This window comes from Delphinapterus leucas, chromosome 10 (genome assembly GCF_059928025.1).
Source record: "Delphinapterus leucas isolate spDelLeu-1000000601 "Yukka" chromosome 10, BTC_Dleu_Yukka2, whole genome shotgun sequence".
In the NCBI taxonomy this organism is placed as follows: Eukaryota; Metazoa; Chordata; class Mammalia; order Artiodactyla; family Monodontidae; genus Delphinapterus; species Delphinapterus leucas.
Window position 1 is genome coordinate 69,880,062 of NC_143138.1, and position 26,158 is coordinate 69,906,219.

General features: G+C 51.5%; 1 protein-coding gene across 1 annotated transcript in view; it reads left to right on the forward strand.

Moving 5' to 3' along the window:
- CACNA1D (calcium voltage-gated channel subunit alpha1 D) overlaps positions 1 to 26,158 on the forward strand; it is a 126,198-nt gene that overhangs the window by 176 nt on the left and 99,864 nt on the right. The window contains exons 2-8 of the mRNA XM_089919883.1: positions 1,331 to 1,500; positions 17,447 to 17,534; positions 18,826 to 18,852; positions 21,770 to 21,930; positions 22,884 to 23,109; positions 23,240 to 23,447; positions 25,962 to 26,082. Coding sequence (XP_089776009.1) covers positions 1,331 to 1,500; positions 17,447 to 17,534; positions 18,826 to 18,852; positions 21,770 to 21,930; positions 22,884 to 23,109; positions 23,240 to 23,447; positions 25,962 to 26,082 — 1,001 coding nt within the window. The remainder of the gene's footprint in view (positions 1 to 1,330; positions 1,501 to 17,446; positions 17,535 to 18,825; positions 18,853 to 21,769; positions 21,931 to 22,883; positions 23,110 to 23,239; positions 23,448 to 25,961; positions 26,083 to 26,158) is intronic.

The window sequence follows — 26,158 nt, forward strand, 5'->3', positions numbered from 1 at the left end:
AGGGCGATGAGGTTGTCCTTTCTCACGGGACGGGGGGAGAGGGTGGCAGCTTGGTGAGGGTTCTGGTTTCTTACCTGAAGCGTCAGTGTCACTGGGTGTTCAAGTGTCTGTTCAGCCCATCGACAGTCCGGAGTTGGGGGGTGGGGAGAGATAGTAGAGGTTGGCTTTTTAGGTAAGCAGGTCACCTTCCCTTCGTCGCTTGGCTTGGGCTGGGTTGGGTTAATGAGGTCCCTGCAAGGGAGATGTGCTGGCTTTGGGCTGGAAGGAAGGCAGTCGTAGAGTCCGTCAGCATTCAGGGGTCTGTGTGCAGAAGCTGCACTGCCTGTCTTCTCATCTGCTTTCTCAGCTGCTTTTTAATCATACTTCCTAAATCCATAACACGCACAACTGGCTCCTGTAACAGTTCACGGTTGGAAACGCAGATGGTTCCTTGTATGTGAGAATTGGGTAATCATCCACCTGACCTCCTGACTTGCCTGAGCAAATGTGGGATTCTGTATATACGCAGAGATCCAGGCTTGCAGACGGGAAAGGTAGAGTAAACAACGAACAGTTGGGAACATTACCATGTCTGCCAGAGCCTTTCCAGGGCAGGTGTTCCCATAAATGGGCAACAAATCATACTGCCTTTTCCCCTTCTATAGGGAGGACTTCTGGGGAAAAGATCATGGCAAGGAGCGAGGGTTAAGAAAGATAGCAGTGCTTCGTGGGTGCTCCATTCCCTGTCTGGGAAGGGGGAATGGGGCTGTGAGGTGGGTCTGCTCTGACCCTGTCCACCGCTCTGGCCAGAACTGCAGCGGGTGGGGAGCTGAGGTCTCAGGACTCTTGGTTTGGACAAAGGGGCCAATACACATTAGGAACACGGAGTGTTCCCTCCAAGTATGGAAGAAGCCCTCTGTGACCACAGCTTGGCCCTCGTGAATCCTTTCTCTCTCAAGCGTGATGCCGGCTATCTGAGGAGACTCTGGGGAGGTGGGACATCTCTGAGTCCAGGCCCCTGGTGGGGGGTCACGGGCCTGCCGTGACGGGCAGCTCGTGGTGTCTGGGGACTCGGCTTGTTGGGAGCACGGAGCTCCTGAAGGGAGTTCGTTTTCTGAGGGACGGTGCATGTGCGTTGGTGTGGTCTCTGCAACTCTGACCCCCACAGTCTTGCTTGGGAAGGCACTGTCGTGTGTCCCGTCCACGTGTGTGGCCCCCGTTGCTGTGCTCATGTGGCTGCACTCGGTGCCGTGTGTCCTGCTGCGGCACTGCCGTGCAGCAGGGCAGACGGCTCTCGGCGTGGGTACCCGGCGACGTCCTGACCTGTGCCTGTTCTCTTTGCCTCCCCCAGAGAATTCTCAAAGGAAAGGGAGAAGGCGAAAGCGCGGGGAGACTTCCAGAAGCTGCGGGAGAAGCAGCAGCTGGAGGAGGATCTCAGGGGCTACCTGGACTGGATCACCCAAGCAGAAGATATTGATCCCGAGAACGAAGAAGAAGGAGGAGAGGAAAGCAAACGAAATAGTAGGTGGCGCCCCTCCGGCTCGGGACCAGACAGAGCCTGTGTGCCCTTCAGGTGCCCGCCCACGCAGGGGTCTCTCCCTCTGACCTGGTCTGAGGCTGAGGCCTCCTCCCGGCCCTCCGGTTCCCTGACCTGCACATCAGCGAGAGCTGTGCATTTACACCGACTCTGGATTTCTGCCTGGGGTGTGGGCTTTAGATACGTATCTCGTCTTGTGGCTTTGTGGTCGGGGCGGGTCAGCCGGATGTGCCGTTTGCCCCTCTGGAATGGAGTAAGCCCCTGCTCTGCGGCAGGGGTGCAGTAAGACACCCTTGCACCAGAGGAGACGAAGTTGTGCTTCCTCCAATTCAGAGCGAGTTATTGGAAGGGGCCTTGAAGAGCAGGACGCCTTCGTCCCTTCTGCTCCTTGCAGTGGCTCCCACCTGCACCAGCCGGGGGATGCCACATGCTTAGCCCATCACCGGCCAGGAAGACAACAATTCACTGTTTAGGGCGGTGTTAGGAGGCGTGTGAGTCAGCGGGGCCGCTCCGGAGCCCACCCCGCTGGTACCCCACACGGGGACGCCGGGCATTGCTCGGTCCACCACTGGAATTCATTGTCATTGTCAACCACAGCATCTCTTTCATCGTATGCTTTTCTTGCTCTTACTCTTCCTGAGGCCATCTGTGCCTCACGTAAAAGTGGAAATTGAAGTTCGGCAGTGGAGTTGACTAAGGTGTTTGTGATGTGTTTCAAATCTAGACTAGTTGATAGTAAAGACCGAGGGCGCCGGTCCATTGAGAGGCCTGGGAACGCAGGTTAGGCCCCGCCCCGTGGAAGATAGCTGGGTAGGTCCCCCGCCCCGCCCCCCGGAGCGATGCCCCTCCAACTTCATGCAGTCAGCCCTTCGTTCAGCAAGGCTGGGTGCGGGATGCCGGGCGGACTCGTGACGGGGGAGGACGTGGTTTGCTCCTTCTGGGGAGGGCGGGCCCTCACACAGGTGAATGCGGCACGAGGAGACGGAGATGCGGTCCGGCGAGGAGGCAGGCAGTGTGCCCAGAGGAGGAAGGGATGGCCTAGGGGTCTAGGGCATAGCTGTGGGCTCGCAGGACCTGGGCCTTGAAGGACAAATGGACCTGAGATATGTCAGGAAAAGCAATCTGAGTCGAGGCAGTGGTGTGAGAAGGACGTGGAGGTGGGCAGACAAAGGCTCGGGGAGGCCGTGATGGGCTCTTTGTTCAGCTGGAGCCCCGAGGGTATGCAGGTGAGGGTGGGACGAAGCAGGGAGGGTGGCCAAGTGGAAGCTGCGGCTGAGACCCAGGGTGGAGGGGATTCTTGACCAAGACGGCCTTCGCGATTCTCCAAGCCTGGGATCTGTGAGTCTGTGCTTCCGTGGAGAATATTTCCTGTCATCAGGGATGCGCACTTGACTCAGTCCTGTGTGCTAACGGTGGGGGGAGGCCGGTGCACGCAGGCCCCCTGCTTCCCAGGCTGCACGACTGCCTCCTCAAGGAAAGCCTGGGGGTCGCCCCCTGAGGCCGAGGGAACTGGGGAGATCTCTAGACTAGGTTTGTCGACTACTGGATGAGAGTTTCTAAGTGGACGTTCATTGAGTTCCACACCCGTGACGTGACCGCTGTGTGATGAGGTGTAAGGAGTGTCTGCATGTCTTTGGCGCAGCTCTTGCTGGGGCGTTCGCACCAGAATCCCATGGCCTTCGCAGAGCTTCTGCCCCTGCAGCATGGCCAGCACAAGGCCGCAGCTCAGGGCTGCCTGCCCCGCTCTTTCCCTCTTCGTTCCCAAGCTGCGGTGTTGACGCTGACCCGCAGAGGACCACCAGCCCCCTGCCCTGCTCTCCTAAGCCCAGCCCGTCACCTGTTATGTGTAAATGGGCAAAGGTCTTGTCCTTTCTCTGGAGCAGAGCACCTTGCTCTGCCAGCGTAGGTGTGTCCTGTAGGGGCTGAGCAGGGCCCTCTTTTGTAGGTGGATGTCCTTTCGTCTTCTCATTGCTCCACCTCTAGAAACAGACAGGGGTCTACCTTAGTGGAGCCAACATCAGTTGTGCTAGAACTGTTTCTATGGCCCGTGATTTGAGGAGTAGGGATTTTGGCTGGACTTGAGCCATTGTCTCCCAGTCATCCTGAGGGTCCATTCTTGTGTCCTAGCCCATTTCCTGTGTCCTGCCACTGCCTGTAAGGGAACGTCTAATGGCAAAATCAGTGCCTCTACCTTTGGAGACCTTGCTGTGGTACCTTAGTGTGAGACAGAGGGGAGAAACTGGCATCTTGACCCAGGGCCTGCTGTCCACTGTGGGAGCCCAGAAGGGCACGGGGGTGCGGGCTGTGGGGGAAGCAGGGAAGGCCCTGCGGAGAGGCCGTGTCCCTGCTGCGCTCTGAGGGATGAGCAGCCTTTGGCTGTGGAAGGTTGGCGGGGGAGTGCTTTTCAGGCTGAGGAAATGGCATAAACAAGGTGCAGAGGTATACTTGTTCAAAACCCTTAAGTGCATTACTTAGTAGAGTAATCAAGGAAAGAAATAAAGCCCCCTTAAAAGTTGCAGAGCCTCAGAATTCACTGTGCAACTGGTGCTCCAATGCCCAGAAAGCTGCGCCGTGTCTCAGGGACGTCAGCATCATGGCTTCTGCTCTGCGCAGTGATGTCCAAGTGAACGTGCAGGACCAGCTTGGTGCTTGGTCCAGAAAGGCACCTCCTTCCAGTGCCCCCTGGCTTTCCATCGGCTCCTTTGCCAGGTGCTGGGGTGTCCGGTGGAGCGAGGCTTACAGTATTTCCCCAGTTGTCAGAGTCCCAGAGCCTTGACGGATGACGGTTGGAAATGAAGACGTAAATCCCAGGCTGTGGGAACCATGTTGAGGTTTAACTGATTTGAGAAGAGACCCCAAGCCTCCTCCCAAGGAGCACATTCCCCGCAGCCTAGACCTTCTGGAGGAGCAGTGCTGTCAGGGTTTCCCTGGGGCCTCCCGTGGCTGCCAACCGTTTCCTCCTTGCCACAGCCAGAAACACAGGGGAGAATGGCTCACCTCGGCCCACGTGGTCCTCCTCACCAGCGAACAGTGGCTGACTTACCACCTGCACACACCAGGTCTGGTCTCTGTTACCTGTTGGCAGGCAGTGAAGTGTGGGCATTGCCACTGTCCTCCCCGAGTGTGTGAGACTCACCCCCGACCCCAGCCCTGCCCTGCATTCTCTCTGGAAAACAGGTGGGGCACTCGCTCGGGCTCCTGACTGTGTCCACACTGTCTCAGGATGCTAACTCCATCGACTGTCCTTTTCAGTTGGGTCATGGATGTGTTGGGACAGTTTCCTCCCAGACATGCAGGAATTAACTGACAGTGTGAGAAGAAGCCTCCCTGATGGCTGAGGCTCAGCCTAGACAAAGGGGACTCTTGGAAGCCATTAATAACAGCAGGTGTCATAAGCCCAACGAAGGCAGGGGCGGGGCCAGGAGGCACGTTGATGTCCCTTCTCTGGAGTTGGCTGCAATTGAGTTTGGTGACTTGGAATTTGGACTGGAGTATTAGGCACATCACCCAACATCTCTGAGCCCCAGTTTCCTTGCCTGTAGGAAGGGGCAAAAGCTATTTGCCCACAGAGTCGTCATGAGGGTTAAATGTTCGATAACTGGTGAGAGTCGTCATAGCTGTCACAGTACTTGCTGCTGCTGTTGTCATTAAACTCCAAGAAAACTTGACCTAAACAGAATTCTTTTTGGAGAAGTACTAGATCTCTACTCAACCTGAGGGTGAGGACCCCTTTTCGGATCATCCCTGTACTTTCGTGTTGAAGAACTATAAGGTTCTCAAGTATTGATGGAAAACAAATCTGTCGACTCGGTCACTTTCGAGATATGGTAGCATAGCCTTCTGGCCCTTGAAGTCCATTTCTAGTTTGGTGATGCTTGGTGTCAGAGAACAGATGTCAAATCAGATGCTTGGAGATGCACTCATATTATCTTTTCTCTCTGGTCTACTGTCTGCATCTGCGGTACCCAACTCTGCCTGTACTGGGTTGGCCGAAAGGTTCGTTCGTTTTTTTTCTGTAAGATGGCTCTGGTAGCACTTAGTTGTCTTCAACTTCATTCAAAACAATTTTGTTAGACTGTATGTGACAGCTGTCATATCAGTGTGCATTTAAAAAAAGACATCAAAATTGGTGAATTTTTGTGTAGCCATTTTAATATTGAGGATGGAAGAGAGAAGCAACATTTTCGGCATATTATGCTTTATTATTTCAAGAAAGGTAAAAATGCAACCGAAATGCAAAAAAAAGATTTGTGCAGTGTATGGAGAAGGTGCTGTGACCGATCGAACGTGTCAAAAGTGGCCTGTGAAGTTTCACACTGGAGATTTCCTGCTAGACGATGCTCCACGGTCAGGTAGACCATGAAGTTGAAGTTGGTAGTGATCAAATCGAGACATTAATTGAGAACAATCAATGTTATACCACGCGGGAGATAGCCAACATACTCGAAATATCCAAATCAAACATTGAAAATCATTTGCACCAGCTTGGTATGTTAATTGCTCTGATGTTTGGGTTCCACATAAGTTAAGCGAGAAAAACCTTCTTGACCGCATTTCCACATGCGATTCTCTACTTAAACGTAATGAAAACGTTCTGTTTTTAAAACAAATTGTGACGGGTGTTGAAAAGTGGATACTGTACAATAATGTGGAACAGAAGAGATCGTGGGGCAAGGGAAATGAACCACCACCAACCACACCAAAGGCCGGTCTCCATCCAAAGAAGGCGATGTTGTGTATATGGTGGGATTGGAAGGGAGTCCTCTGTTATGAGCCCCTTCTGGATAACCAAACGGCTAATTCCAACAAGTACTGCTCCGAATTAGACCAACTGAAAGCTGCACTTGATGAAAAGCGTCCAGAATTAATCAATGTAAAATGCATAATCTTCCATCAGGATAATGCAAGACCGCATGTTTCTTTGATGACCAGGCAAAGACTGTTACAGCTTGGCTGGGAAGTTCTGATTCACCCACCATATTCAGCAGACATTGCACCTCGGATTTCCGTTCATTTAGGTCTTTACAAAATTCTCTTAATGGAAAAAATTTCAGTTCCCTGGAAGACTGTTAAAAGGCACCTGGAACAGATTTTTTGCTCAAAAAGGTAAAAAGCTTTGGGACGATGGAATTATGAAGTTGCCTGGAAAATGGCAGAAGGTAGTGGAGCAAAAGGCTGAATACATTGTTCAATCGAGTTCTAGGTAAAAATGAAAAATGTGTCTTTTATTTTTACTTAAAAACCAAAGGCACTTTTTGGCCAACCCAATACGTGACAGTCACCTAGGGAGTGAGGACGCATCCTGGTGCCGTGCCCCACCCCACACTGATTCACTGGTCTCTGGTGGCACCCACGCATGGCTCCCTGGAGGTTCCAGTGTGACACCAGGGTTGGGGACTCCTGAATGCCAGCACGCTGAATATCACACTTGGAAGAAGACAGAAGGAGAGACATTCCTTCCTTTATGCCTGTCTGGTAGCTACGGTGACAGGTAGCTCTGGCTTTGTGCATCTACAGATTATGTACAATGCCATTTCCCTAAATTTCCTGATAGAAAGCTGGTGTTACACAATTAACTGAATGGACAAGATTCCCTTGGAAGTTAGTTCCTCAGCTTTTGGGAAATTTTCAAGGATAATTTATTTAACTTTTTGCTGAGCTTCAAGTTTCTTAAGAAACTCTGCCAAATCTCAAAGTGATTTTTTTAGACGTATGCAGCTGTTTCTGAGTTAACAATGGAGTTTTGCTGGGACCATTAAAATCTGAAAGCCTAAAATTCTATTTTAAACTCTTCTCATTGTCAGCGATTAGTTTTTTTAAAAAGTAGCATTAAAAATAATGTAATCCTTTTCAATGAAGCTCATTCTAAAATTCTGGCCGGGAAAGCAAGGCATTTTACTGTGGGAACTATGAATGATCAATAATCCCTGTAAGTGGGAGTATTTGCTGCCCAAAGAAAGAGAGGGGAGGATACCTGAAACTCCAACTCTGACCACTGGGGAGAGCCTCTGTCTTCTCTTCATCAGATCAGCTGTCCTGGAGGCTGTGAGCATTGTTCCTGCCCGCCTCGCACTGGGAAGCTGCCCCCTCAGTGTACAAGGTTGTCATAGCTGGCACCTCCCTTCTGCACATGCCACCTTGATGCCTTTTACTGCAACGTTTGATTTGCAGGGTGGGCAGAAAACCAGAGATGCCATAGCTGTTTGCAAGCACAAGGCATGGGAATTTATTGGTCCTGTTTAAAAGGTTGTGTCTTCAAATTTTGACTTATAAAACTGCTTTCAGCACAGTCAGACCACCTCAGGGTGCAAGTTCAAAATGAAAACATTCAAGTAAAAGGTGTAAAGCAAACAGCAGCAGTTAGAGCTGCATATGGTAACCATGCATCCAGGACAGCCACCCTCTCTGGAGAGGGCCCAGTGCTGGAGTTACGGGAGACACCCGCTCCCCTGGGCGGTACTGGGAGCCGTCGTCTGCCAGGGGCTGGCCTCACAGGAGCTGGTGGGAGACGGACTTGGGGATGGTTGCCCCACCATGATAAGGAAGGCGGGCACTCCAGCCAGGTTTGTGGAGTCCCAACTCAGGGTGGTGTTTGTTTTTAATATACTTTGATTACATAAGCAATGTTTGCCCACTGTAAGGAATTCATATAATATCAAAGTTTAGAAAATAAGACCATTCTCTCATCCCTCTCCTTAGAGGGAAGCAGGTGTGGCAACGGGGGCCTGTTCTTTCCGGCCTCATCTGTGCACACGAGAACCTGCATTTGCACAGACAGAGCACGCTCACTGGTCCCCACCGTTAGATCGCCCAGCACAGATGGTCCTGTAACTTGCCCCTTTCACTGAACCGTGTGCCGTAGCCATCTTTCTGTGTTTTTTTAAACAACATTTTGGCTATTTTCAATAAGTGGCCAGTTTAAATCTGTCGCAATGGACTGGGTAGTCTATAGAGCACGTGGAGTCTACAGCAGTTGTCAGAGTTGGAGTTTTACGCTTGTTTGTGTGATTGTCTGGTTGCTCTCTTCCTCTGCCACGAGACTGGGAGCTCCGTGGGGGCAGGAATGGGGTCTGCTTCTATTCTGCACGGGGTGGCTGGCCCCTGGCACAGTCTTTGTCACACGTACAAGCTCGCAGTGGTTACTTGTTGAATGAAATAGCACCAGATAATCTCTATCACAGGCTTCCTCTGTGCCAGACACTGCTCTAAAGGCAGTGGGTACGTGAGTCTGTTATTCCTCACACAGCTCTGAGACCAGAACTTGACAGAGAGGGAAGACGAAGCACAGGAGAGTAAGCAGCCTCCCAGGGCCGCATGCCTGCTAAGTGGCAGAGCTGGGATTCCAGCCAAGGTTTTGCCACAGTCTGCATGTTCGCCGCCACTCATCCCCCCAAATGCAGCAGTTGTGCGACCACCCGTGCCCTTCGTCCCATGGGAGCGATTACCAGGAAGCGTTTTGCTGGGGCCCAGAGGAGGCCCGTTTCCGAAATGTACGTGTTATGCCGAGTGGCCCCACTTCCCGTTCCCACCAGCCGTGCGTGCAAGTTTCCCCCATGCCCTTGCCCACCCGCCATTCCTTTCGCTGCCCTTGCACTGCCCAGGGGCGTGTGGCCTCTACACCAGAGTGGCCATTGTATCACAGAGCTGCATGGGGCTGGAGACCCTAGAAACATTTTCTTGTGACCCAGTGGCCACAGGGGAGTTGTCATGGTTGACTACGCCTCGCCAATGCTCGTATCACTGTATTTCACCATATTTACGATTCACCTCTTAGAACAGCTCTGTGAAGTGCAGGTCCAACTGTTGTTAACCTGTTACAAGTGAAGAAACTAAGGTTTCACCTTCGTACCACCATCAGGTACCACGTCTCCAGTCATTCAGCCAGTAAGTGGCAGGGCTGGGATTAGACCTGGTCTGTCCAGGTCCAGAGGCCACCACTTGAACCCCTAGTGTCCTGCCTCATATAGTGTTGCTGGCTGGACTCACAGAGCCAGTCAGCACCCAAGACTCCTGCTGAAGTGCCCTCTCCCTAACGCCCTTCTTAGAGGGGAAGCCAGACCTTGGGAACCTTTGTCCAGAGTGGGTTAGTTGGTTGTTTATTTAGGACAGGTTTTCGAAGACCGGCGTTACGTATACTAGCTACAGAAGGTGCACGTCCGCTCTCCCCGTCAGATCCTGAACTGTAGGTTTCTCCGTGCAAGGGGGGTAGTTTGGGGGTTTGTGTATCAGAGCCCGTGGATGGGGCCACCTCTGGCGTCCTCGGGCCTGCTGGCATCGCTGTTGCTGCTCTCTACTGAAGCATAATGGAATTGCCTGTGTTCCACCCAAGGGGTCACATTGGCCGACCTACTAAAGGAGGATAAGAAGAAAAGGAGGTTTTGCGGCTTTCGCCAACACAGGGCTAAAGATCACGGTAAAATGCTGAGATTGAACTTTCTCTTTGGGAGACTCTTCTCCCCAGTTCTGACGCCTTTTCCTTACACACGGGCATGGTGTGAGGTGCATGTGCTGTGTGCTGTGTTTGTAAGATGCCTGTGTTTTCATTTGATTTCTTTGAAACTTGGCCGTGTTGTTTTCCTCTTGTCTGTCCCCCAGATGTGTGACTTAGCCAACACAGCATTGCAGTTTCCTCACAGAAGCAGCTGAACCAACTCAGAAAATGTATTTAGTTCCGCACGAATATTCTTAGACTGGAAGACAGACTTTTTAAACACTTTCCCCCAAATGATGCTTTTTAATCTAAACTGTTTGGAAATTCCAATGGTGTTATTTGATTGATTTTTTTCTTTTCCAGGTTACATGTTTCACATGGCCTCTGGGTCTTCCAATCTCTGGCTGGTTTGCCCAGGACCAGGCTAAAGCTAGTAGTGTCAGTTTCGAGAATGAAGTTAAAAGCAGACTTCTAGGATGCTACGATTTGGGGGCCCTTGCCTTTACAAGTGGGAATGGGGAAAGGGCTCATGTAGGGAACAGCTGAGTATCTATCTGTGCTCTAGACTAATGCTTAACGTAGCCCCTCATCAGAAGCCCTGGGGTTGGCGTCAGGACCATCCGCATGCAGGGCAGTTATGCAAACAACTGGTGTCCTGCCCTGCCTGCCCGAGCCACCCCTGTGGTCCCACAGCAGCACAAGGCTTTGCCTGTGCACACCTGGTTAGTGTCACCGAGGTCAGCCCTGGCCAGACGACTTTGGAGGAATCTGTGTGAGAAAATTCAGGCTTAGGGACACAAAGCCAGCCGCCAGGAGAGCAGAGGGTTCACGTTGCCCTGTTTGCTGAAGAGTGGCCTCAGCCACTCGTGGGAATGCCGAGCGCAGCGGTGATGGGAACTGGACTTGAACAAGTCCTGGATGGTCCGAATGAAGGTTGTATTAGATTCCTACTCTCTTCAGAAGGCCCGAAAGTGGGAAGGGACGCTGAGTGTGAGATAGGAGCCCTTCGTCACTCTGAGAGCATGTGGTGGCCCCGAGAGGAGGAACTTGCCTGGGATTGGGAGCAGGTCTGGGGGCAGAGGCAGAGCTGACTCTCGCAGCTTTAGTGCCTGCAGAGGTCTGTGAAGAGCTTGGTGTGGCTCTGAAGGCCTCCGCAGGAAAAATGGGCTTCAGCTAAGCAGGAAATATTGTGATGGCCACGAGAAATAAGTTTTCAAAGACTGACGCCTACAAGCTCCGGTGGGTTATCACGAGCAGATGACTGGTTCCCGTCCTAGGGGAGCAGAGACCCCTCCTTGGGCACATAGATGCCCACCGTCCTTAGCGGGGGCTTGGGCCTCGTGGCTTTTCAAGGATTCTTGAGGCTTCTGGGTGAGCCTTGAGGTCTGCAGGAAGAGGAAGCAGCCTAATGTTTTCAGGAAACTTTCTGTATTTTGTTGGGGTCGGGGGGGTCTTTTATTGACTGAGCTACCTAGGAACCCTAAAGAAGGCCCCTGACATTACTGGTGGTGCTAGTGGGGTTGGGGCCCTTGTCGGGATGCTGTGTTCCCCATGTCACTGGTCATACAGAAATAGTTACTATCAGGGCATGATTCTTGCTTTAGACACAGAAACCTTGGTCTGGCCTTGACCCACATTCTCCAACACGAGTCTGGCTTCTTTACAGCAACGAGAGTCCGTTACCCTGTGACGGCTGAGCCACTAGCAAGCACAGGCACATTCCTCCAGGGGATGTCGTGGCACTGCCCGTGCTTGTCATGAAAATAAGATAAAAACACAAGATCTTGGCTTTGGAGCCCCTGTCCCCAAGGAAGGCAGCCATGATCCTGCCACTGCTCAGTTGTCTAACCTCACCACCGCCCCCTGCCTTTGAAAGGAAAGAGTGAGAAGCTTTAGGCTGCTGGGGCGTGGAGGGAAGTGCTAGAAGAGACCCGTGAGACTGCAAGAAAGCCTGTCCCGTGGAGAACAGGGGAGCGAGGGTCCTAGAGGCCCAGGACATGTGTGAGCGAGGCTGTCCCAAGAGGAGGCTGGCAAGCTCCAGGCTCACTTGGCAAGGGTCCCCGTGGTTCCTGGCCCCGTGGCTGGCAGAGGTCTCTCGGGGGCTGCTATCTCCTGTGCTGTTCCACTCTCCAGGGCGCTCTGCCCGGAGGTGACTTGGACCCAGTTCTCATGGGCCAACTGCTGGCCTCCTGGCCACCCTCCTGAGGGGTGGGCAGCAGCTTCCCAGTACTGCTCGTGTCTTGCTCTCCTTGCTGAGCTGTGGGGGAATGCAAGGGAAACCCCCTTGGTGCTGGGAGTGAAATCAGACAGCCTGTGGGTGTCTCCTCTTTACAGCAGTTCTGTCAGGTCAGAGGTAAATTGGTCGTAGAGGTGCAGTTGCCCAACAGCTCATTTATAGATTCGGTAACTAAGCCCCGGGAGGAAAGGGGACTTGTCCCCGTACCACCGATGACAGAGACCAAGCTTCCCTGACATCTGTCCTAGAGGCTTTGGGCCCAGTAGCCTCCGTCACTCAAGGAAGTTAGTCTGAGATTTTGCTGTGCCTGTTAGTAGTGAACATAATTTGGGGGCTGCCTATTTGGACCCACACAGAGACTCATTCAGACCCCTGAGCGTGCGTACCCATGCACGTGTGCATGCGTGTATTTGTGTGTTGACTTCCCTCTGAATTCACAAACCAGGCAGATATAGTTGAGAATTACGTCGTCCTTCAGAGAGAAGGTAGATAGAGGAATGTTTACACGTTGGTGAAGATGGTGTTGTGCTAGCCTGAGAAACAGCGTGTTCCCCTGGTTTATTTTGTGTGGCATTACCCATGATGGCGTCCAGGCCCTACAATTAGATCCTAAAGAGAAATAGTGTGACCCGCTATCCACAGAGAGTGCTCCCAGCGGGGGCCGAGCCCAGGCTGCCTGGGTGGCCCTGGCAACTCTCACTTGCGGTCCAGGGTGTGCTGGGCTCCTGGCTGGCTGGCACCATCCCCTCGCCGACGGCAGCACCTCTGGGCCCCTTCTCAGCGCGCACACACTCAAAGCCTGAGGGTCTGCCCTGGAGCTCTCCCCAGAGATCCCAGTACCTGGAATCAACTGCAAAGCATAGGCCCTGAGCTACCCCAGATTTTCCGCAGGCAGATTGCAGGCAAGTCAGCATTCTGGCACAGGCGACAGGCTTGTTCTAGTGCCTGGTTTCAGCTGGAGTCATTGAAAAGTGTTTTCAAATTCATATTTTAAAAATGAAAACTTCCTCAACAAAGCTCTAAAGTTTCCTGAAAGGTGTAAAGGAAAAGGACTAATAGCCTCTCTGCGTGCAGATGACCCCGGCTTCTTCTGCAGGAGGGTCTGGTGCCTGCAGGTCTGAGGGGGTCTCTCTGTTGCAGCCCTACTTAGGCCTAGCTGCTGGTCATCAGTGAATGCTGACTCCCTGCTCAAGGCGACAGAGAGGTCACCCTGAACGGGGCAGATCTGATGCTGTGGCAGCCGGTTAGGGAGAGGGGCACCTGTTCTGATAATTCGTCCTTGGGTTTACTTACTTGGGCTTTTATAATTCTTTCTGTTTGCATTTTTATGAAGTCCCAGTAGTCCCTGTGCCACCTGCATTTTTGTACTCCCCACATTTGCTGGGCTGATCTCCTGGAAGTGGTCTGGCTAATTAGGACCAGACACCAAGGCTGGTGGGTAACACGCTTGCTTGGTTTTTGGAACTTTTTGATTTATGGAGTTTTAAGTATATACCCATACACGTACCAACATGTACCAATACTGAAACATACACCAGTATATTTAAGGATGTACCAAAGCCACACGGGTGGTGTGGTACAGTGGCAGGGACTCAGGAGAGCTTTCTCCTCACACATCTGAGCTGCGTGTCCCAAGGCAAGTGGGTCAGTTCTCTCATCTGTGAAATCACAGCGTTTGTTCATGTCATCTCAGAAGCCCCTTCCAGTTCTAACAGTCTGTGATTCTCCTGTCTTGATTTTTTAAAACGTAGATGGGATCCTTTTGGGGCTAAGTGAAGTGAAATCCATATCAATTTATGAACATTAAGAAAATGAATGCCTGGTGCAAGTGAAGGGTGAAATGTTTTAATGTACAAACAAGCTCCTTGGTTATGCCCACTGGGCCCTGTGTCTTCTATATGTCTGGAAAAGGAAACACTCCTTTGGCTGCAGGGAGAGGCTGGAGTGGACGGGAAGGGTGCCAGGGCCCCAGCCAGAGCCTGGCTCCTCGACCTGGGGGGAGGGACTGGATCCAGATCCATTTCCAGGACCAAATGAGGTCACTACGTTCTAGAGTGGTCACTGCTCTCTTCCCCCACCTGCCCCTTCTTCTCCTCCTCCTGAGCCCTAGGGACGTGATTCTGGAACAGATTTATTTATTAGGGACCTATGGCTCCGTAGGTGTCAAACAGTGATGCCAGAAAAGTTGCTTTCCATACAACAGGCTAGATTAGAAATAACTCAGTTTAAGACAGAAAAGATACAAACCACGGGTGTTGGCCGAGGCTGGTTCAGAAGTGCGGAAGGCTGTTCAAAAGAGAATCCTCTGTGCAGTAGTAGAAGTGGGCAGGGCGAAGTGACGCTGGATTTGGACCAACTAGGGAGTGCCGCCTTGCTACCAGGGAGCTCCAGGAAAGCTTTTCTGAGATGATGGATTCATCATTTATGGGCCTCACTGATGGCCCGACACTGCAGACCCACTCTGTATCTCACCTCTTACAGTTCTGCCAACAGCCCTGTGAGGTTAAGTACTCCCCAGTTTACAGATGAGAAAATGAAGCCTTGGAGATGTTCGGTCACAAGTGTGGAGTTAAACTTAGACCCGGCCAACCTGAGAGCCCGCCTTAACCACTGTCCCATCCCACCTGAAGGATGGAGCCCGCTTGGCAAGCGGGAGGATTCTCTCCCCCAGTGCAGCCTCAAGTTTCTGCTTGCGGAGTTCAGTTTTATTTCTTATCTCCCCACCCCCACCCCTAGTCCAGGGAGCAGCTTGTACATTTCAGTCAATAGTAGTTGACATAGAGCCAGAAATGCAAAATGATGCCCCTCCCCCCCCCACCCCCCTTCCCATAGGCAGGGTGGTGTAATTTATCTGTTTGGATCAGATCATTTGAGAAACAAGCTTTAGGAATGAAATGCAGCAACTCATGATGTCATCACGGGAGTAAAAAGCCGCAAAGCTCTAGCCCGTTCAGGAGAAGTTTGCTCTTTCGGAAATAGTGGCTGAAGTTACAGTATGATTAATAGTGGTTAATATTAGAACCATGAAGTGGCAAACTGTTAGAGATGGAAGTGACCCTCAGGAGTCTAGAGATAGTGTCCCCACTTTACAGGCAGGACACTGAAGCCTGAAGAGAGGTGGGACTGCCCAGGGCAGAGCCAGGACCTAACTGAGGCCGAGGGCCCTCACCCACCCACCCCACCCCCGCCCCATGCTGCTCTCAACTTCTGTCCTCTTAGTGGTGGCACTAAGCACCAAGAAAAACATTCCACAAAGACGACTCATGCTCACGTTTGTAAGGGTCTCCCACCATGATTTTCTTTGTGCTGTTCCTGAAGATAAGGGTGACCCTGTAGGAGGAACCTCTGACAATGAACTTGGCTGACTCTTAGGATTTTTTACTCTTTCTGCTGAAGTCAGAGCATGGAACAGTGATGGAGAAGTGAATTGCATGAGCAGCCTCCTGTGTATGTGTGTTTCTATCTCTTGATGGAGCTTTTTGTTAAAGGTTTTCCTGTGATTGGATTGTGGGCTTTCTTTTCTTGCGGGCGGGCAGTGTTTTTGTCTGTTTTTTGCATGGAATGGTGAGAGTGAGTCAGAGTTTGTAGCTGGTTTCTTTCGACCTAACTAAGGAAGAAAAAGGTTATTCTGTGAGGATACCAGCTGTGTTATATGGGTCTGTAATGATCATTTTGTCTTCACTTTTGAAACCTTTGCCTAAATGTGCCTGGAGGTAGCTATTGAGCCCCACCCCTCGCAAGCAGGCTCAGTTCCCTGGGTGCTCACAGAAGGGAAGGGGTCTTCTTCGGTGCCTCAGAAAAGATGTTTCTCAGCTCTCTGGGCCCTTCGAATCAGGTCTGCGTCCACCCTTGCCATTCACACCCTGTCTCCCTACTGAGCAGGGTCCGCAGGCGTGCACTGCACAGACAGAGCTCGCTGGTCCCGCACCTTCGCCCTGCGTGCCTGAGCTGGTCTCAGACTCCACCCCACAGCACTCCAGGCACCACTGCCGGGTTTTACAGCTGAAACCAAGGCGTCTTTCCTAAGAGGAACCATATGGGCAGAGCTTGCAGGGGGAAAGGGTTTCCTGTTGGCACCGTTAGGTCTATAAAAACCATAAGGTCACTGCAGTTCAAAGTTATGCATCAAGGAATAGAAGAAGTGCATGGGTTCGGGTGATTCTCCTGTGTTTCAACCTTTGACCACCTCTCCTAACCCCAGAGCAGAATTAGTCGTTACCGCACTTGCTCAGACCCCTGCGGTAGCTCTTGTCACAGTAGGTTGAAGTCCACCGGGGGGCTGCCTCTCCCACGGGCCCTCCAGGGCAGGTGCAGAGCCCAGTCCCTCTCTGCGTCCCGCACCTCCTTTGCTGCCTGGTCTCCAGCACACGTCCGTGATGTTTCTAGGGTTGAATCAAGTGGAGGAGAAAAAACACCCGTGTGCCAGATGGTGGCTCTGGGTGGGTCCCAGGGCCACATGACACTAGCAGGTGCATTTCAACATTTCTTTCACTTCTGCTCAGGATCGTGCTATGGGGGAGGGAGATGTGCCCAGAGACCCTGGTAGCACGGGGACCACAGGCAGCTTTGCCTTCTGGTCGCTGGCTGGGAGAAAACCTTCTTCTCCCCATAAGACTACTTCTTGGTGCTCTAGTGCCGGTGTCTTTGGTCGGCACCTTCTGCATCTTGGCTTCACAAGCTGGGCAGAAGAACATCAGATAGATTAACGGAAAATGAGTCAAATTCTTAATTTTTTAAAAAGATTTTATGCTTGGTACCTTCATGCACTCCTCCCTCTATAATACCTCCTCTCCTTCAGTATATTTAAAATAAGAATTTGTGAAATATTAGGTTTGTTTACAGATTTTCTCGAGTACTTCTTGTTGGGACAAGAAAAGATGTAGCTGTAACTGAGATGTTTTGATGGCCTCTCAGCACAAACCTGGAAATCAGAAGAATAAGCTGGCTCCAGGCACAGCGGCAGGATTCAGTTTGGTCCCCAGGCTTCTTCTCTTGGGAAGTTGGATGGACAGGATCTCTTCCTGTCGGGGGACTTTGTGGGAAGTCCTCGGCAGATCACGGAAATGAGGGCTCCCCGCTGTGGAGGCGCCTGGCTTCTTGGCATTTCCTTTTGCCAGTCAAACCCCTGAGGACCCTTCATCACCCTCCTCGCCCTCTTGCCAGATTCCCCAATGGTCAGCCTGGAGGCAGAGATCACATCTGTCCCGTCCCCGGGCGCACAGTGCATCCGTGGCACCACTTAAAGCGTTTCTTCTCCCCACAGCCAGCATGCCCACCAGTGAGACGGAGTCTGTGAACACGGAGAACGTGAGTGGGGAAGGCGAGAACCAAGGCTGCTGTGGGAGCCTCTGGTGAGTGGGGTGGGAGGGGGGGTGCCCTGAACTCTCAGCTCCTCCTGGCTTCTTAGAGAAGCAGATATGAGGAAGACACCCAGATTTCAGGGGAGCCCTGGAGCCATGGCCTCAGGTGCAAGAGGGGTGGGGCGGGCTCACCCTGGACCCCTTGGTCCTCCCCCTAGCCCAGATGCCCCAGACCCCCAGCATTTCACCTGCCTCTTCCCTCAGAGCGGTCTGTCCCGCTGAGGTGGAGCCTGCCGCGGGCTGAGCCAGGTAACCCAGCAATTCCCCTGTGTCTACTAGGTGCTGGTGGAGAAGAAGAGGCGCCACCAAGGCCGGGCCCTCTGGGTGTCGGCGGTGGGGGTAAAAGGCCTGATTCTCTGAGCCTGGTGCTGGCGTCAGTGCTTTGAAGGGCTTGTATGGCAGAATAGAATGTGCTACGTATTTAAGTTTCCTTCACTCACGGGGTCTCCCAACCTCATGTATAGTGGCTGGATAACAAGACCCTGGCTGTCCTCGGCTCACGCACTTTGTCTGGAGCCCTGCACCGCCCTCTCCTAACCGTGGAGGATGCCATCACTTTAACACCCACTGGCTTTTTTCTAGACGAGCTGGGCGGCAGCAGCGGGTGCACCAGCAGCGTGCAGAGAGCATCGCCTGCTTTTGGGGGAGGCCCATGCGGTTTTGTCTGCTTTCTGCTGGTGTCCTTTGGGTCTTATGTCTGTTGAGTACAGGTGTCGTCTTTAAGAGAATCTGATCTCCTTGGCAGAGGTTCATAAAAACGATGTGTTAGGAGCAGGAAACTCAACAGTTTCTGAAGTAGATTTGCCTCCTCTCTCTTGCTCTGCCCTCCTACGATAGCATGAAGTAGGCGGGGAATGGGTCTGTCTCGCCGCTTTACAGATGAGCGCAGTGAAGCTCCAGAAGGTGCGCTGCTTGCCCAGGCTCTCGCAGTGAGTGACGAGCAGAGCCAGGACTCCGAGCCCAGGGCTCCATGTGCTGCTGTTGAGATGTGAGGCTGAGCCGTGGGCAGGAGAGGGCCTGCTGGCTGCAGTGTGAGGAGTTTGGGTGAGGGGAGAAGAACCCCTGGCATCACCACCTGTGCCAGGGCTGCTCAGGCAGCTAAGAGTCTTCTCTTGCTTGGCCCCCTGCTCGGCGCTCACCCCAGCTGGCCCGCTGCGGGAGCCGGGGGTGCTGGATCCAGGCTTCCGTGCATGGCTTTTATGATATCTCTGCTGAAATGTGGGGGGAGCGTATCCTCAAGACTTCCTAACAGGAATCATATTCTTTTTTGTCTTTCTTTCAGTCAAGCCATCTCAAAGTCCAAGCTCAGGTCAGTATCTTCTTTCTGTACTTAAGCCTGTGTGGGTTTTTTATGTGCAGACTTCCGAATTTTACATAGAGTTGCTCTAGACTTGGTGTATCACTCTGTGGGCGCTAACATTCATGTAGAAGATCAATCTGCCCAGTAAACAGTAAGTACCTGCCTTGGAGAACAGTGTAGTAGGTGCCAAAGATGCCCCCCTCCAAAACAGACAGACCAGTAAGATGCAGCAGTGAGCAACGTTGTGCCTACTAATGAACCCTTTGCATCCCCTCCCAGCGTCCTTTGTCTAAGAGGGACACTTCCTGTCACTTCTCTGCTTAACGCTTTTCCATGGAAGGAAGTTCAGGAGGTCTTCTGAGTTGCTCGTAATGTTCTCTTTCTCGCTCTGGGTGCAGGTTACACCGCCTGTTGGTAAAAACTCGTTGAACTGTATACCAATGGTTTGATACTTTTCCGTATAAGTATTATTTTTCAGTTAGAAATAGTGTTTTACCACTATATGCAAAACTTAACTTGAAATGGAATAGAACTACATGTAAAACTTAAAACTGTAAATATTCTAGGGCTTCCCTGGCGGCGCAGTGGTTGAGAGTCCGCCTGCCGATGCAGGGGACACGGGTTCGTGCCCCGGTCCGGGAGGATCCCACATGCCGCGGAGCGGCTGGGCCCGTGAGCCATGGCCGCTGAGCCTGCGCGTCCGGAGCTTGTGCTCCGCAACGGGAGAGGCCACAACAGTGAGAGGCCCGCGTACTGCAAAAAAATAAATAAATAAATAACTACTGAGAGATCAACAACACAAATGAATCACAAATGAATTTTTACTAAGTGAAGGAAGCCAGTCTTAAAAAGCTATTTATTGTATGATTCTGTTCATAGGATTCCAGATGATGCAAAATAATAGAGAAAGAGAACGAATCAGTAGTTTCTGGGGCTGGGGTGAGCAGAGTGGATTAACTGCAAAGTGCCATGAAGGAACTTTATTGAGTGATGGAAATATTCTACATCTAGATTGTGGTTACAAACTGTAGAACTAAATAGAGTAAGTTTTACCATATGTGAATTAGATCTCAGTAAACCTGACTTTAAAAAAAAGGGACTTCCCTGGCGGTCCAGCAGTTAAGACTCCGCACTCCCAATGCAGGGGACACAGGTTCAATCCCTGGTCAGGGAACTAAGATCCCACATGCTGTGGGGCGCGGCCAAAAAAAAATTAAAAGCCCTTTCATGGACTTCCTGTTGCCAGAGGGCATTTAAATTCCTTCATAATTTGGCCCCCAGCTCACCAAAACATGGTCTCATGTTTTGACACCCTTCCCAGACTCTGCACTTCGTTATTCTGGACTGCTTTCAAGCCATCAAATGTACCACACACTCCCGTTCTTCCCATCCAAGTCTCTTTGGGGGAGCTGAGTGGAGTGCCCTGCCCTCTCCCCCCGGCTAACTCTTACTCAGCTATCGAGAGCCAGCCCAGACCTCAGCTTTTTGAAGAAGCCTTCCCCGACTCTTCCAAAGATCCCTTGCAGCTCCCTTCTCTTTGCTCCTGTACCCAGTACCCTGGGTGTAACACTCGGTGTGGATTTATAATTACCTGCCACAGCCCAGTATACTGTTCAAGGACAGGGGCCATGGACCATGCCTTCACCTCCACGTGCCTAGTGCAGGGTTTGTGGGGGTGAGACAGTCCCCTAGATTTGGGAGACATCTGTGACTTGTCACTGCAGCGTGAATAGACCCACCAAGGCTGGATCTTGTTCAGGCCACCTTGCTTATGTGTACTGAATTATGCATCACAGGAGAAACCCAGTCTTGTGGGGACAGTTTTTAGTGTCCTCAGTGGACTTCTTCTATGCTGGTTATCATGTTTCCAGCTGCCATTACCATCAGAAACCACATAGGAAGAGCAGTAACCAGATGCACCTTGCCTGTTCCAGGTCTTGCCAAAGAGCTGGCACAACTCTTTCTTTGGCCCCTGGGTTACAGTGTTCTTAGCAGATCGGTGCAGCTGAGTCGGCCAGGGCTACAGCCCTGGACACAGCCTGGAGATTCTTCTGACTCAAGCACCTAAAGGAAGCGCCCACCACCCCCCGTCACTGAGCACAGGCTGGACAGAGCTGACACTGCCACTCGGCCTGCCCTTCCCTGGGACCCCCTTCACCAAGCCATCCTGTGGCAGGGAACGTTTCCTATAGGGAGACGGGCTAAGGGAAAGAATACTTTCTCTAATTACGTACTGCAGCTGCGAATTGGTAGAGGACATGCTACTTGTCTTTTTGGCTCAGCTCATTCTATTTGTATGGAAACATGATTCAATATTAGCTTTTCTCCTGAAGGTATATTTTGAGCATCCCTAGTTAGAAAGGGCACCTGATGACTCAGGAGTACTCAACGTTGACAGCTCTCTCCGGCTCCAGAGGAACCTCCAATTTTAAGAAAGGACTGAAAGTTTCCCTAAAAGGAAAACTCGGGTTTGGGAGCACTTCGCTGCCTGGTAAATTCCGCATGATGACTGAGGTGCTGCGAGAGATGTGTGATAAGCTGGTCTCTCTGCCCTGAGCGCTCGGACAGATCCATGTGCCTCGAGGTGGGCACGTGAACTGCATACGTGTACGAACTCATGATTCTGTGAATATCTAGATTTCCTAACTGGTTTGAGGACTGCATATGACAGATTATGGGGTTATCTAAAGCCATAGGAAGGAAACTGATAGCATGATCATCAAGTCAAGACTGCGCTTTTAAAAGTTGCCTTTTAAAACCAAAGTAATTTGTCTTACGAGGTCTGGTCATTTCTATGCCATTTGTTCTCATCTTTCCTCCCTGCACCCTGAGCCCAGCTGGGACCTCCAGAGTGCAGTTACTCCTCAGTGATGTTGATAAGGTGCTGCCTCTGTCATCCAGGGAGTGACATTTGCTTTTCTTTCAGCCGACGCTGGCGCCGCTGGAACCGCTTCAGTCGCAGAAGGTGTAGGGCTGCCGTGAAGTCTGTCACGTTTTACTGGCTGGTTATTGTCCTGGTGTTTCTCAACACCTTAACCATTTCCTCTGAGCACTACAACCAGCCTGACTGGTTGACACAGATTCAAGGTATAAGCAGAAGCCATTCTCTTTCTGTTCCGAATAGGGGATCCCTGAGGCTGTCTGACTGCAGTCTAGTCTTTTCTGATGGACATAGGGTAGCATCCAGGACCATTTCCAGTGAGCAATAGCTTGGAAGGCGGCAGAACCAAGCACAGGGTGCACCTGGAGAGGGGGTGCGGTCTGTGCCATGTGGTGCGTGAAGCACCTCGAAGCTGATAACTCCAGAGCAACTCGTTGTCTTAACCCTGTGACAACCTGGGATCAAGGAATCAGGCAGCTGGAAGGGACCTCATCATCCCTTCTCCCCGTCTCCACTGGAAGCTTTATTTTCCTCTGTAGTTTTCTTGACAAGCGGTGGCTGTTCACCTACCTCGAATGCCCCAGCAGGGAGAATGGGAGCTCATCCCATTCTGAGTTCGACAGTTTTGAGCCATTGTGAAGCCCTGCCTGACATCAACCCAAATCTGTTTCTGTCTGACTCTCCAGCCTGCTGGGTGGCATTTTCTGAAGTAACCCTGATAGGCAACTGCTTCTTAGATCATGGCGCTATAAGGAAGAGCCAACAGATTTTTTTTGTTACTGATTGAAACAAACAAACAAAAACCACGTGATGACCTAAATGCAGAATTGTAGGCTTTCAGGGCTCGAAAGTATCAGAGATTATGTGGTAAGCTGCCCCTCCCCACTTTACAGTCAGTGAAGCTGAGGCCCAGAGAAACCAAGGAACTTCTCCAAGGGGCACACGTCTGGGTAGTAGCCAGAAGTAGGACCAGAGCCTGACAGACGAGCAGACCATAAGCGTTCTTGCTGCATTTCTGTAATTGGGGCAAGAGCAAAGACAAGGGCAGAGGTTCTTGGGGCACTTCTAGCAGTGGCTGGTGAGAGGGAGGTGGGGAGGGAGAGGTCAGAGCCACTCCCATGATGAGATCCCGAGGACATGTGCCCCTTTGTCTTTCTAGATATTGCTAACAAAGTCCTCTTGGCTCTGTTCACCTGCGAGATGCTTGTAAAGATGTACAGCTTGGGTCTCCAGGCATATTTCGTCTCTCTTTTCAATCGGTTTGATTGCTTCGTGGTGTGTGGAGGAATTACTGAAACGATCTTGGTGGAACTGGAAATCATGTCTCCTCTGGGCATCTCTGTGTTTCGCTGTGTTCGGCTCTTGAGAATTTTCAAAGTGACCAGGTGAGGACGTGCGCATCTCACTGCAGGTGTTTTCTGAACGTGGGTGGTGGTCAGCCCTGTCCCCGCCTGGGGGACCTTCTGCTCCATCCCAGGTGGCGCTCTGGGCTCACCCCCTTGTCTTGACTTGCAGGCACTGGACCTCCCTGAGCAACTTGGTGGCATCCTTGTTAAACTCCATGAAGTCCATCGCTTCGCTGCTGCTTCTGCTTTTTCTCTTCATCATCATCTTTTCCTTGCTGGGGATGCAGCTGTTCGGCGGCAAGTTTAATTTCGACGAAACGCAAACCAAGCGGAGCACCTTTGATAATTTCCCTCAAGCGCTTCTAACGGTGTTCCAGGTGGGTCCCCCTCCATCCTTTCCCTGGGCTGCACCTTAGGGGATGCCTTCTCATCTGTCCACGAATCAATAAGACAAAACACTCCATTGTTATTGTATTAGTAACCTCTGCCCTAATAACACTCTGATTAATTTGGTGCCATTTAAGTCATTTGTTTTGCATCTCACTCCCGATCTATGTGCTGTGATTTCACGTTTTTGTGAGACCACTAGTTGTATTCCGAAATAATCAACCAAAAATTTGTGTTTGATTGTATGAGGTTTCTGAGGTTCCTGTGACATAGGCTCTAAAATCCTCTTCTTGTCCTTTGCTAATTTTTGGCGGCAGGCAAGTTTTGCAATCCTGGTTATAATGGATTTACGCAGAGAAGTGACTTCTAAAGCCCTAATGCCTTGGTGTATAGTCAGAGGAATCAGGGTAATTAAAGAGTTGTGACAGCTTTCTGGCCCTTTGTTGTCCTCCCTCGTGTGATGTAATGGGGACACACAGACTCAGGATGTCTCTGCCGTTGGGGCCTTTGCAGGCATCGGGCTGAGAAGGGAGCAGCAGTGTCAGAGGTTCACAGGTGGCCCTGCACTCAGAGACCCAGCCTCTCCACCCCACCTGGCTGTAAGCTGAGGTGTCCCAAACCCCCACCTTGTGTGTTGTGAGCTGAAGCCCTTCCTTAGAGCCTGGCAGGTAGATTTAAAAGACCCATCTGGGGCTTCCCTGGTGGCGCAGTGGTTGAGAGTCCGCCTGCCGATTCGGGGGACGTGGGTTTGTGCCCCGGTCCGGGAGGATCCCACGTGCCACGGAGCGGCTGGGCCCGTGAGCCATGGCCACTGAGCCTGCGTGTCCGGAGCCTGTGCTCCACAACGGGAGAGGCCACAGCAGTGACAGGCCCGCGTACCGCAAAAAAAAAAAAAAAAAAAAAGACCCATCTGCCTGGGAATTCCCTGGCAGTCCAGTGGTTAGGACTCCATGCTTCCACTGCAGGGAACGTGGGTTCCATCGCTGGCCGGGAAACTAAGATCCCACAAGCCACGCAGCGCCCTTGTTGCCCTCATCTGTCCTTGTTGCTTTTCACATGCGATGCCAGCAGTAAGTCCTGCGGGAGAGGGGGGAAGGCCTGGCGGGAGGGGCAGTGGACATGGACGTCCCACGGTGGCTCCTCCAGTGCTCAGCTCTGTGACCTTGGAAAGTCACTATTTTCTGAAAAATGAGAGCCTAGGGAATGATCTCTAAGGTTCTTTCCTACTTGGACGTTTCGAAGTGAATGGAATTACTGTCACTGCTCTAGACCTGGCCTGTAGCAGTAAAGTACAATATTAACTCGGTTTTAATTTTTGGCCACTGATGAGTCTTTTTTTTTTGGTACTTTCAGAGAAACCTGCATGGTGGCGGTGGTTTTTGTAGTACGTGTGCACGGCACAAAATTCAAATGTTAAAAAAGCGTATACAGGGACAAGTCTCCCTCCCACCCCGCCGCCATTTTCCCGCTGTCGGAGGCAACCACCATTAAGCAGATTCTTCGGTGTTCTCCCAGTATATTCGCTCAGGTGTAAATAAACCTACCTACCCGCCTATCTACCTACAGATGGTAGCTCATCCTACGTGCTTTTTTTCATCTTTCCTTTTAACACCTAACATGTCCTTAAGAACCTTCTTTACTGGTCCGTAAAAAGCTGCTGCCTCCTTTTCAATGCTGCTCTGTTTTGTGGTGTGGGCGTGCCAGGATTCATGGGTCCAGTCCCCTGCTGATGGATATTCCACTGTGTCTCGTCTTGGCTGAGTGGATGACCTTGAAGATACACCACGGGGCACGTGTGTGACAGTAGGTCTGTAGGATAAATTCCCCCAAGCTGGTTTAAAGGGTGTGTGTCCATTTTTAACTTTGACACCCTTGCCCAAGTATTGTCTTCAAGGCTGTGGTAGTTCATCCTCCGGTGATGGGGTGTGGGGACTGCCCATTACCTAACTCCCTTTCACCATAGTGCGTGTTCAGACGTTTCGATCACTGCCCGTCTGGTAGGTGGAAATGGTATCTCATTGTAGTTTTAATTGATATTACTGTTGTCAGAAGTGATGTTGAATGTCTTCTCAGGTGGGCAGGAGCCAGTTATAGTTCCTTTTCTGTGAATTGCTTCGCCTTGTCAAACCATTTGCCAAATTTCTATTTGGTTGTACGGCCCGTTTTCTCTGGGTATGCATATACGTGTTTAAATGCACAAAGGTCCTGGAGAGACACACCAACAGCATGCTCCTGGGGAGCGGACCGAATGGGCAGGGGTGTAGTCAAAGGGTACACAAGTCTTACATGGAATGCTATTTTATTTTCACCAGAAGAGTTAACTCATGTATTTATGTGATTAAGCATAACATTTAAAAAACTATAGGATAACAGATGCATTTGTTCAGTGCAAACTGAACTGTGAAAGGCAGGTTACACCAGACACGGGCAGCCCCCAGGAGCTCTGGGAGAACCGTGGGAACTGTGAGTCCACCTGCCCGCTGATCCCAGTTTTGGCTTCTTAGATTCTGACAGGTGAAGACTGGAATGCTGTGATGTACGATGGCATTATGGCCTACGGGGGCCCGTCGTCTTCGGGAATGATCGTCTGCATCTACTTCATCATCCTCTTCATTTGTGGTAACTGTATCCTTCAGCCTTCAGGCTGGCCCGGGCCGCCTTGTTGTCCCTGTCGTGTTTGCTGTCTTCCTCTCTGAGTTTC